This window comes from Podarcis liolepis (genome assembly GCF_965112155.1).
Source record: "Podarcis liolepis genome assembly, chromosome: 2".
NCBI classification, from domain to species: domain Eukaryota; kingdom Metazoa; phylum Chordata; class Lepidosauria; order Squamata; family Lacertidae; genus Podarcis; species Podarcis liolepis.
The window spans coordinates 19455498-19468989 of NC_139555.1; the positions used below are offsets into that span (position 1 = coordinate 19455498).

Below are 13492 nucleotides of genomic sequence, written 5' to 3' on the forward strand. Positions count from 1 at the left end.
CAGAACGAATTAAGTTCGTAACCAGAGGTACCACTGTAAAAGAGAGATATATATTTTCAGTCTGAATTAGGTTGTCATACAACCTGCTGCCATATTCAAGCATGTTTCAACACCCTCTGAATCTCATCTAAGTTAAAGCTGAGATTGGCAAAACCAAAAGAATAGCCCTTAGTCCACACACAAGTGATGTTAGAGGATTCGCACTTGACTGCAATGGGACTTCATTTCCCAACCTGTGGGTCCCAACCCATAAGTGAGTTGCAAAGCCTGTTCAGGTGGGTCGCGGTGTTTATAAGTCAACCTGAAATATCCTGCAGTCAAATGGTGTGTCTCCCTTCCCATGAACAAAACTGAATAACTTGTAAGTATTATAAACATGTCAATGAATTCCACATTAATAGGGACATTAAGTCAAGGTTTGCTTGGGTGCCTCAAGTAATGGTTATAAAACAGGCAAATTTGCAGTTAAAATGCACGGAATGCTATTAATTAGCAATGCTCTGACAACCCACAGTTCCTTCAAACTTGGGTGGTTGAGCACCTATCAGTTTGGAAGTGAAATAAAATCAGTTTCTTCAGCATGCTTGAGGGAGGCCCGTGGTATGCAGGAAATGATATGTATGAAAACGCACAGGCAAACACCGCCTGACAGGAACCTGCGAACTCACAGAATTTTGATGGCAGTTGAGCATAATGAGAAGATAGGGGGAAAGGGTCTAGAAAATACAGCAGACAGCAGGGAGATGGCTGCCTGGTTCAGGCATTGTTTGTGTGAAGGGGCCCCATGTGGTTTTTTTCCTTCTATTGTCATTGTCGTTTAGTCATGTCCGACTCTTCGTGACCCCATGGATCAGAGCACGCCAGGCACTCCTGTCTTCCACTGCGTCCCACAGTTTGGTCAAACTCATGCTGGTAGCTTCGAGAACACTGTCCAACCATCTCGTCCTCTGTCGTCCCCTTCTCCTTGTGCCCTCCATCTTTCCCAACATCAGGGTCTTTTCCAGGGAGTATTCTCTTCTCATGAGGTGGCCAAAGTATTGGAGTGTATTCCAAAGTATTCCAGTGAGCACTCAGGGCTGATTTCCTCCAGAATGGATGCATTTGATCTTCTTGCAGTCCATGGGACTCTCAAGAGTCTCCTCCAGCACCATAATTCAAAACCATCAATTCTTTGGCTTTCTTTATGGTCCAGCTCTCACTTCCATACATCACTACTGGGAAAACCATAGCTTTAACTATACGGACCTTTTTTTTATTAAATTTTCTGTTTTACATTTTAGAATATTCATTTAAACAACCTCAAAATATCAATGACTTCCCTCCTTTTCTTTCCATGGTTTATTTTGCCTAACATAAATCCCTGCATATTTTATATAAACTAAACCATTCAGTGTTCCATTATGACACCTGTCAAAACTTATTTACACTGTTGAATTTATCTTAATGCTGCCTACATTTTCAAATGCACACAATTCTCCTCCATATATTCAATAAACATCTTCTTTAAATGTATGTTGTTCTTCTCTTATTCTATATGTTAGGTCCTCAAGCTGTGCATATTCTGTCAGTTTAAGTTGCCTTTCTTCTTTGGTTGGGACCTCACTCATTTTCCATTTTTGGGATAACAAAACACAAGCCGCAGTAGTGGCGTACATAAATAACCTTTCCCGACACCTGGGAATGTCCATCTTAATTATCCCCAACAAAAAGGGCTCTGCATTTGTTTGTTTTTGGAAAAGTACTTTAAAACATTTTTTTCAATTCATTATGAATTATTTCCCAATACTCTTTTACCCTTTCACAGGTCCACCACATATGATAACATGTACCCTCAGTCTCATTACATCTCCAACACTTATCTGATTCTGCCTTATGTGTCTTAGCAAGTCTACTCAGAGTTAGATACTATCTGTAAATCATTTTCAGATAGTTCTCCTTCAAGGAATAACATGCTGTAAATTAAGGTTACCAGATTTTTTTCAATGAATCCAGGGACACTTTTCAACTTCCTACTAAGTAGATGGATTTTGTCAGGGGACTGATTTGTGTCATAGAGGCTTTGACAAGCTCGTCTTTTGTTTCCCACTCTAATACCAAATTTTACATTTTATATAAAAGCTTTTCTTTATTTTGTAAGAGTTCTTCAAATTGTGAAGGGGCACCATGTGGTTAGAGGAGGAGCAGAGTTGCCCTGCTAGACTGCCCCCCAACATCACATGGCACACCTCTTAGCTCACCCGTAATGTGGAAGCACCGATATTGGGTGCAACTCGGCACCTCTGGTCCTAAACTAGATATGGGAGATGCTCTTAAAAGTATACACACATCTATCCTTGTGCTAGTGGGCATTTTGTAGGCTTCCTCTCCCCCAAGCAGAAGTTCACAGGCTCCCCAAACACAACTATTATTTCCCTAACCCCTCTCAGCTTTCCCACAATAACTTTCCTGCCCGTGCCAGGATAATTGGTTCACCACAACTAAGGCAGACATTTTCAGCTGTCTAATATGTTTGCCTCTTATAGAGGAACTGTGTGTGTTTTGTGACTGGACTTTCACAAGCGGTAGCTGCTGGCATGGGTGGAGCCTTGCGCTCTTGGCTTCCCAATGCTGTGTGCCACTGCTGGCTGCCAAGGGAGGGAGGGGCAAGGGAGCAGGGATGTGGGCACAATGGCACAGCCAAACAGATGCTTCTAACCCTGTGCCTGTACCGTAGCTGCATGTGGTACTGGGAAGTCAGAAACACAATGTAGCCTTAGCTGGGCAGCTACACCAGTAGAGCCCCAGTGTCCACTACCATGAAAAGTGCCCCTCCCCCCAAAAAAATTACTGTAGAATTCATCATCCTCAAGGGTCAGTGCTTTCTCTGTTTAAAAGTAAGTTTCTAGTCCTCAAGATTGTAAAGTTAAGCAATGCCACGCAAGGAAAACAAGATTACCAGTGGCGGCAGTGGAGCCTCAGTGCCTCTATAGCAGTGATGGCCAAACTTGCCCCTCCAGCTGTTTTGGGACTACAATTCCCATCATCTGTGACCACTGGTCCTGTTAGCTATTGATGATGGGAGTTGTAGTCCTAAAACAACTGGAGGGCCAAGTTTGGCCGTCACTGCTCTATAGGGTTTTGATTAGCAGAAAATAAGGGAAACAAGCAAATATACACACATGCACATATTTCATAGCCTGTAGAATTCAGTTTAGAAAAATGGAATTGAAATGATTCCTTTCCAGTGCTTTATGCCATCTAAGTAACAAGCCAAGAATAACTTAGTACTGGAGTCCTAGAAAACTGTTAAATCCCCCACCTCACGCACACAAAAAACCTCTCTCTTCCATCTAATCTTACTGCAGAAGCATCTTTTAGAAAATTCTCTTTGGAGACACTGTCAATTGGATTTAACGAGGCACTGTCCTCATTGTATACCCCAATTATTGGCCCTGTCTCTCGCCATATGTTCGTCATTTAGGGGACCCGTCTGTTTACAATACTTCATTAACCTAGGAAATGTGTGAGGCTATTTGCGACCAGACCCAATTCACGTCTGAAATGCCTGTTTCGCTGCCCTTCCCCTCTGCTGCCCCCACGCCAATCACAGCAGATAAGAGGAGAAATTTGTGAAATTAGGGAACTGATTGGTTGGTGCTAAAAGACCAATTAAGAGCAAAGTGAAGCAATCTGCTTCGATAGTGAGGGAGAAGTGTTCAGTGAGAAAAATGCTAGAGTTCCTTAAGTGGCTATTATCCAAAGCATGGCTGGGAATTTCATAGGCTGTACCAGAGGAAGCAAGGTGGGCAAGTTGCCTCCACCAACCCAGACATGCAGCCTATCCTCCACCCACCCATTCATTGCGGTTATTTCAAGGAAACACAATATTCATGTATAGATTATAACTGAATAATTAGATGGGCAGTAAAGTTGAGCTGCAACCCTGAGGTTTTCTACTTGAAAGCTAATTCCATCAAAGTTTATAAGACATCCTTCAGATGACCTCCATTTAGAATGAGAGTACTACTGTGAAATATCCCCTTATTTCTCTTTCAGAAATCTATGGGGCAGAGCTGACCCCTTCCCTCCTATGCCCCCACCAACCAAATTTCTTCTTCTGATGTCCCGGAACTTCAGCAATGGCAACAATTGTGTAGTAACCTTTCACTGCTCATTTCGAAATTGTAGGCCCAAGTTATTCCACTTCATCTAAGAGTATAAATATTGCTGCTTTGAAAGTGCCTGCAAAAATAAAAATGAACAAGTAAGTAAAATCCCAATGTGTTATTTTATTTGTGTTGGTTTTATTTTAGCAATGCCCACCCTTCCCCAGAGATGGGTCTTGTTTCATGTACACACATGTTGTGTATTGCCCTGTGCACATATGTACACATATGGTATGAACTGCCCTGTGGTCTTCAGATGAAGGGCAGTATACAAATTTAATAAATAAATCAATAAATTTGTACGGTATGTGTTCAAGCATTAAAAAAAAACACCACCAGTGTGGTTAGAAGGCTGCAGACAGTGTAAGTCATTTGAAACACAAAGGAACTGTCTTAACAGATCAGAGTATTGGGCTGTCTGTTCTGACCTATACTATCTACTCTCTTCTTCTTTGGTGATCACTCGTAGCCAAGTATGATTGTCTTCCATAAACATGGTTTGAACAATGAGTCCGTAAGTGTCTGTGGAGGCCAATTTTGGATCCACATGTCCTTCCACAGTGGGGACATATGTTTCTGGGCAGGAGTTGATCACGGTGAGGGTTGGCCAAGCGTGCCTTCCTCTTAGCACGTTTCTCCCTTGCGTCCTGAGTTCGAGCATCTTCAAAGCCCATGACACCTTTGGTAAGGCTGTTCTGCAATTGGAGCTCTCGCAGGCCAGTGTTTCCCAGTTGTTGGTGTTTATACTACATTTTTAAAGATTTGCCTTGAGAGAGTCTTTGAACCTCTTTTGTTGACCACCAACATTACGCTTTCCACTTTTAAGTTTAGAATAGAGTAGTTGCTTTGGAAGATGATCATCAGGCATCCGCACAACATGACCAGTTCAATGAAGTTGATGTTGAAGAATCATTGCTTCGACACTGGTGATCTTTGCTTCTTCCAGTGTACTGGAAGAAGTATACTTTACTGTACTGTCTACTCTATTACCAGCTAGCTAATTCTTTCAAGCATGTGTGCTACCACTGAACCATTGTTCCTTTCTCAAGCCACTTTAAAAAATGATGGTTGCTCAATTGGCATCAGCCTCCTATTGCTTTCTGTCGCAAGTGCTCCTGGGAGATCAGAGCACTGACCAATGAGGTCTATGAACTCCCACGTTTACTTTCAAACCCTCTCTAAATGAATCCTGATCAGATATTTTATGTAGAAACACCGACGAGATGTTTAAAGGGAAATAATTTTTGCCTCATTTCTTCTTTCCCTTCTGATTGCAGAATTTGGTGATTTCACGGAGAATTTCCATATATTTCTAATGACTTGACTCAGCAAGTTCAACCCCACATATATCCCGGTGCTAGAGCCGTACCGGCTTTCTGCACAGGTACTGCCGCGTGAAATATGACTCAGCAAATGCAGAGCCTGCAGCTTTCCCAGTCGAAAAAGAACAATCCCCCGTCTTCTCCCAACGCCGCTAAGCGACTCTATCGGAACCTCTCAGAGAAGCTGAAGGGAAGCCACTCGTCGTTCGATGAGGCCTATTTCAGAGCCAGATCAGACCGCCTCAGTCTCCGAAAGTCTTCAATGGTAATTTCTTCATTTACCCCCTCAATCAACTATTGTTCTAATACATCAAATTAATCATGCGTTTCTCTAAGTTTAGATCCATTACAGTGGTACCTCAGGTTACATACGCTTCAGGTTACATACGCTTCAAGTTACAGACTCCGCTAAGCCAGAAATAGTACCTCGGTTTAAGAACTTTGCTTAAGGATGAGAACAGAAATCGTGCTCCAGCGGCACGGCAGCAGCAGGAGGCCCCATTAGCTAAAGTGGTGCTTCAGGTTAAGAACAGTTTCAGGTTAAGAATGGACCTCTGAAACAAATTAAGTACGTAACCAGAGGTACCACTGTAGTTTGCTCACACCCATCTCTAGTAGGTATAATTTCTCCACTACGTTTTTACCCACTCTGGATCCCTGTTTTGTTTACAAAATGCTGGAGGTTACAGTGGTACCTCAGGTTACAAAAGCTTCGGGTTACAAATGCTTCAGGTTACAAACTCCGCTAACCCGGAAGTATTTGCTCTGGGTTGCGAACTTTGCCCCAGGATGAGAACGGAAATCGCACGCCAGCAGCAAGCCAGCAGCGGGAGGCCCCATTAGTGAAAGCACGCCTCTAGTTAAGAACAGACCTCCGGAATGAATTAAGTTTGTAACCAGAGGTACCACTATGCTATGAGGAGCAGGGAATGTGGCTGTAAAGGTATGGATAAACACTTTAGGATGTAGAACATTTCAGGTTGCAGGGAAGGTCCTTCATCCACTGGGCTGGAAATATATATCTATATGAATGGGTTGAAGAAGTGGGGAACCAACTCCAACCAGCCACTGGTTAAGGATGAGTGAAGTTAGATGTTGTTGGCTACAACTCCCATAATCACCAGCCATGGACCCTGCTAACTGAGGCTGGGAGAGCTGAAGTCTAGTAACATTTGAAGATCTGCAGATTCCCAACACCTAAATTGTCGGCCATTCTCTGTTTCTGGCTATTGGATGAGTTGAGATGGATTTAGGGGAGTGTGACCGGTTCAGTTGCACTGGGCACAGAGCCTCAGAGGCACTGCAACTATGATGTAGAATGGAAACATCAGAGGCAGGAGGCACCAAATTTTGACATCACACAGGGCATCTTGGAATAGGCATAGATTCAAGTATGATTAGTGGCCATGTAAAAAAAAATGTTCGTTTTCTGGTTTGTTTTGTTGTGTTTGTGTGTGTGTTTAAACTTCTCCATATCATATATGATGAGCATGTATATGGGTCCGTGATCTTAATTGTGAATATTAAAGTGTATGTTCATAATATCTTATTTTGAATATTATTAATTGATACTTGCCTAGTGCTGACTAATTATATATAAATATATGGTTTTACAAATTAAAATTTACACTCATACCACACATCACAATCAAAAAAGAAAAAAAATTCCCATGAATCTTTTGATTTCCCTCCACCCCTCTGTGGGTTCCATTATTAGTCCTTTTCTACTGCATCTTTTATGGTAATCCGGTTTTTAAATCTCCCTTATATCTATAGTTCTCGTTACATTACAAGTATTATTGCAATCCTGCTAATGATTTTAACTGTTTACAGTGGTCTCCAAGATAAACTATAAATTTTCCCCATTCCTTATTGAAGTATTGGTCTTCCTGGTTTCTGATCTTTCCAGTCATTTTTGACATAGTGCTGCCTAATTTTCATGTTGACTCAGAGATCGCAATTTCTCTTGGTATTACGACAGTCTGAAGGAGATGGTTCTCTCTCTCTCTTTCTTTCTTTCTCTTCCTTGACTATCATCATGGTGTATCTGGGCTACTAATTCACCTAAAGGACCAGTGGAAGCCACAGAATCAAATTGTCTAATGGCCAGAGTGCATTCAGCTCTAGGGATTTCAAACTAATCACCTCTCCTCAGCAATAACTTAGCTCCTGAAAAAGATGGTGCCATCGTAAAGGAGACAGTGGAGAAGTGTGAAGGACAGGGAATCCTTCAGCACCAAGACTATGGATGGTTCAGGACAGTGGCAGAAACCAGCATTCAGGGGCAGCTATAGAGCATGGACATCGAGAGGGGGCAAGAAGGCTGCCCCCCTCTGATGAACCATGATTCCCAGATTTCTTTAAAAAGATCGAGCAAGCAAGCAAGTTTTTAACATTTGCAGAACCTGAGACGCGAGGCAAATTGGACAGTATGTGTTGCTCAGTTCCCCATTTACTTTGGAGGATGTGTTGATGTTACCAGTCTCAACAAAATCATCATGGTTATCATCATTGTTGCAGGAGTATACTATTTAGCTGAATGCTTTTGTTATCCCATCCTTATCCTCCTCTCACAATATCATCCTCATTCAACTCAGGATTGTTGCACGAATGCTTTGTTATCATCACCAATAAGATGATGATCAGAGCACAATATAGGAGGAGTTTGGATTTGATATCCTGCTTTATCACTACCCTAAGGAGTCTCAAAGTGGCTAACAATCTCCTTTCCCTTCCTCCCCCACAACAAACACTCTGTGAGGTGAGTGAGGCTGAGAGACTTCAGAGAAATGTGACTAGCCCAAGGTCACCCAGCAGCTGCATGTGGAGGAGCGGAGACGTGAACCCGGTTCACCAGATTACGAGTCCACTGCTCTTAACAACTACACCACACTGGCTCATAGGTAGCCTGTTTAAATTAATGGCCCTACCCAGTCATTTGGGATGTGGGTGGTGCTGTGGGTTAAACCACAGAGCCTAGGACTTGCCAATCAGAAGGTCGGCGGTTCGAATCCCTGCGACGGGGTGAGCTTCCGTTGCTCGGTCCCTGCTCCTGCCAACCTAGCAGTTCGAAAGCACATCAAAGTGCAAGTAGATGAATAGGTACCACTCCGGCGGGAAGGTAAACGGTGTTTCCGTGTGCTGCTCTGGTTCACCAGAAGCGGCTTAGTCATGCTGGCCACATGACCGGGAAGCTATATGCCAGCTCCCTCGGCCAATAAAGCGAGATGAGCGCTGCAACCCCAGAGTCGGTCATGACTTGAATACCACCCTAAGTATGTGTGCGTGTGTGGATTGTTTTGTATCTCCTAACTATCACCATAGCACATAGCTTAGTCAGGCACTAAGTATTTGTAAAAATGCAAATCTTCAAAGTTCACAGTAGCTTTGCAAGAGAGGGAGATGGGGAGAAAACCAGAACAGCTTGGCCATACCCCTGTGACTTCACTAATAATAATAATAATAATAATAATAATAATAATAATAATAATAATAATTGTCCCCGTAACCTCCTAGCTGCTCTGTTAGGTCTAGGGGGCACCACCTGTCACCGCATGCAAGAATTAATTTCTTTTACATAATTCACTCAAACAACTGAGAAGGATACAAATTTTCCTGAGCTGTGCCATTTGACTATGCAAGCATGGGATTCTGTAATTAATTTCTTAAACCCTGTCACATACTAAAGAAAAAAGGCTAGATCATGCTATACCAGCTGCACTGGCTCCCGGTGGAGTACAGGATCAGGTTTAAGGTGCTGGTTTTAACCTTTAAAGCCCTATATGGCCTAGAATCCTCGTACCTACGGGACCGTCTCTCCTGGTACGCCCCACGGAGGACCTTACGGTTTGCAAATAATAACACCTAGGAGATCCCGGGCCTCAGAGAGATTAGGTTGGCCTCGACCAGGGCCAGGGCCTTTTCGGCCTTGGCCCCAGCCATGTGGAACGCTCTGCCACAAGAGATCAGGGCCCTGCGGGATTTAACATCTTTCCGCAGGGCCTGCAAGATGGAGTTGTTCTAACCCTGCAGGAAGCCATCTAATTAGACTATAATTTGATTTCGACCTGTTTTTAGGAGGTAATTTAATTATTGTTTGATTTTATACCAATGTTATATATCTGATGTTAGCTGCCCTGAGCTCGTCTTTGGCTGGGGAGGGCGGGATATAAATAAAAGTTTATTTATTATTTATTTATTTAGGTAAGGATGGGGAAAGAGGGGAGATTTGACTATAAGATCCCAAACCCGCCATCTGTAATGACAGTTTGTGTAAACGACACGTTTGTCTTTATTTGTTTTATTTCCACATAATGTTGATTTTGTGTCAGTTCAGTTCTTAGAAAAGATACTAAATTGGAATCTCGGTAGAGATGCACATTCCTTGCAATTTTCACACTCACACACACCAAAAATGTGTCTTGTTCCATTTTGTTCCTCCTTTTAGGAGGATTGTGGGAGGGTGTAAATACCAATGGAATATTTTATCTTTCTGCCAGGACGCTGTAAGAATTTATTTTGTGCTATAGTTCTAACTATAGACCCAACCATTTTATTTCCTTCAACCCAGGAAAACACATTAGAAGTCGATAATGGTTTTTGGTCACTGTGACCTGCCTACCTTCTTTTCTTTACCGGACCCAATCCCAAAAGGGAAGGCTAGCTCTGATTATAGATGGAGTCATTTATGCTCACAATTTCTTTCCAGACTGACTCTTCCCCTCAAATAATTTGAGAAATCACCAGTATCCAAATCCAACTGCATCACAATAAACTAGAAGCTTTCGAATAAAAACCAAAACGCCCATTCAGTATCAAATTGCTGAATTTCAGCATCAGGGTTTTTAAATGTTATCTTTCAGTTGAGTCTGTCAGCCAACGGGCATCTCAAGATAGTGCTAGCTAGGTCTGTCTCATATGCTTTTTCTAGAATGGATCTGAGATCTGTTCTGGAAAGCCTTCTGCCCTTGTGAGAACCTCTCAGGTTTGGGTCCATATTTCTGTCTCTTGTCCTGCCTTCTCATCCCTGTTTGCCACATAAAAATGTAGCCACCCCCATGTATTCTGTGTGAGATAAGACATTTATTGTTGGAGGAGGAAGAGGCATGTTACTGCTGTTATTATTATTATTAATAATAGCAGTATTATTATTCATCTCTGTGTATTCTATCCCGAAAGGATGCTGCTGGGGTGAAAACAAATGTTTCGAGTTCCCAAAGTTATAGTTCAAGTTCTCAGGGAAAGCCTGAAACCAACCCACATGGAAAGCCAAAAAAAGAGAAAAAAGTGTGAGTTTGAATTGAGAATCTTTTGACAGACTGTCGAAAACAGCCATGCAAATGTATCTATTTATAGTGGATACAGTGGGAAAAAAGATAGGCAAGAAAAAATACAGAAAAAGTAGGTGCTAAGAGGGTCCTCCTCTTCTCTCTTTTGATCTTTTTATATACCTTTGAATAATTTTAGACATGTTGAAGTTTACTGGGTTCCCATTGTGGGATGTGATACATAAGTACAAGTTCAGTGGTACCTCAGGTTACAGACACTTCAGGTTACAGACTTTGCTAACCCAGAAATAGTACCTTGGGTTAAGAACTTTGCTTCAGGATGAGAACAGAAATTGTTCAGCAGCAGCAGCAGGAGGACCCATTAGCTAAAGTGATACCTCAGGTTAAGAACAGTTTCAGGTTAAGAACGGACCTCCAGAACGAATTAAGTTCTTAACCCGAGGTACCACTGTACAGCATTCCTTGTTTTCCTAGAGTGGACATGCAAGGGGATGTTTGGTCCAGCCAGTCAGAACTTCCTGTTTCCTCCTTGGCTGGGACATACTTCCTTTGCATGTGACTAGAGGTGGGCGTGACCTTACCTGCCCAGGTAACAAAAGGGCAAGGCACACAGCACACTCTCTTTGTTTCTTCTGTCTTCGACTTCCTCCGTCGTTGGACCAGCAGCTTTTTAGCTAGAGATGCTCTGGTGGATTTCAGCCAACAGAGGAAAAAGGGACTATTCCCATATGGGATGGATCCACATGCATATACTTTGTAACTAAGTCTGCCTTCAGGGGATCCATCTGTGAACTGAATGTGTGTGTGAACTTCTTTTATATACTTTTTATATACTTTACACAAGATTGTGGTGTGTTTATTCTTTTAAGAGGGATATAAGGGGACTTACCAGGAATCTTGGGACGTGGGTGGTGACTTCAGAGAAGTGTGACTAGCCCAAGGTCACCCAGCAGCTGCGTGTGGAGGAGCGGAGACGCGAACCCGGTTCACCAGATTATGAGTCCACTGCTCTTAACCACTACACCACACTGGCTCATAGGTAGCCTGTTTAAATTAATGGCCCTAACGAGTCATTCAGGACATCGTGGTGCTGTGGTCTAAACCACAGAGCCTAGGGCTTGCCGATCAGAAGGTCAGCGGTTTGAATCCTCGCGACAGGGTGAGCTCCCATTGCTCGGTCCCAGCTCCTGTCAACCTAGCAGTTCGAAAGCACGTCAAAGTGCAAGTAGATAAATAGGTACCACTCTGGCGGGAAGGTAAACAGCGTTTCCGTGCACTGCTCTGGTTCGCCAGAAGCAGCTTAGTCATGCTGGCCACATGACCCGGAAGCTGTCTGCGGACAAACGCTGGCTCCCTCAGCCTATAGAGCGAGATGAGCGCCGCAACCCCAGAGTCGTCCGTGACTGGTCCTAACGGTCAGGGGTACCTTTACCTTTACCAGGAATATTAAGAGGCTTAAACAAGCCTGCAACCAGCTACCTGCTGTGCGTTTAAAAGGGAAATGTAAAACTCTGCTAAGTTATAGAACTTGCTAGCGCAAGTTAGGAAGGATATTATTAAACAATATATTCTCTCCTGCCTCCCTGAACATTCCCATACCCATGTTGCACCAGTTCCACTCATGGTCTCACTTGCTGCCCTGTAACTGCTCATTTGCCTCCACCAACACAGAGGACTGAGGCTGAGCGGGGCAGAACATTGGCTTGAGGCTCAACTTTGGAGTAGAGGGTGGCTCCAGTCCTTGATTCCCCCCCCCACACACCCCGAAACTCCCTTTTCTAGCCTAGAAATGACTAGCTCCTGAGCCACAAGCTTCACTTTGCTAAGTTGCTCCTGTGTTTTGTTTCTTTTTGTTTTAGCAAGCCCCTTTAACATACGAGACACCGATCAGGCAGGGAATGGCACCAAGGGATGGATGAGCAAGGGGGCTGAATTAACCATTAAGCAAAATAAGCATGTGTTTAAGGCATCAAGAGAAGGGAAGCACCACAGAAATTTTCCATTGCCGGATTTTTAACATTAGTGGTCACAGATTGCCCAGTTGAGCATTCGTTTTCTTAGTTGGAAGTATATCAAAAATCCCAACAGAACCTCCATGCAACAAGGCAGGCTGGATACCTTATCTCAGGGGTCAGCAGCCTTTTTCAGCTGTGGGCCAGTCCACCGTTCCTCAGACCATGTGGTGGGCCAGACTATATTTGGAAAAAAATATGAACAAATTCCTATGCCCCACAAATAACCCGGAGATGCATTTTAGATAAAAGGACACATTCTACTCATGTAAAAACACCAGCAGGCCCCACAAATAACCCAGAGATGCATTTTAAATAAAAGGATACATTCTACTCATGTAAAAACACGCTGATTCCCGGACCGTCCGCGGGCCGGATTTAGAAGGTGATTGGGCTGGATCCGACCTCCAGGCCTTAGGTTGCCTAACCCTGCCTTATCTCTACTAAGTATAGAAGCAGATGTGTTGCATAAGATTAAGTTTTGTTTCATGGGGGGGGGGATAAAATTTTATTTACAATTTATTATTGTTTATATTTTGAATTACCGTATTTTTTGCTCTATAAGACTCACTTTTTCCCTCCTAAAAAGTAAGGGGAAATGTGTGTGTGTCTTATGGAGCGAATGCAGGCTGCCCAGCTATCGCAGAAGCCAGAACAGCAAGAGGGATTGCTGCTTTCACTATGCAGTGATCCCTCTTGCTGTTCTGGCTTCTGAGATTCAGAAT

General features: G+C 43.2%; 1 protein-coding gene across 4 annotated transcripts in view; it reads left to right on the top strand.

Annotated features, from left to right (window-relative positions):
- Positions 1 to 13492, top strand: part of ANKFN1 (ankyrin repeat and fibronectin type III domain containing 1) — a 216674-nt gene that overhangs the window by 103525 nt on the left and 99657 nt on the right. For all 4 annotated transcript variants that reach the window (XM_083489909.1, XM_083489912.1, XM_083489910.1 and 1 more), the window contains exons 3-4: positions 4036 to 4243; positions 5423 to 5732. In XM_083489909.1, coding sequence (XP_083346035.1) covers positions 5547 to 5732 — 186 coding nt within the window. In that variant the 5' untranslated portion in view covers positions 4036 to 4243; positions 5423 to 5546. The remainder of the gene's footprint in view (positions 1 to 4035; positions 4244 to 5422; positions 5733 to 13492) is intronic.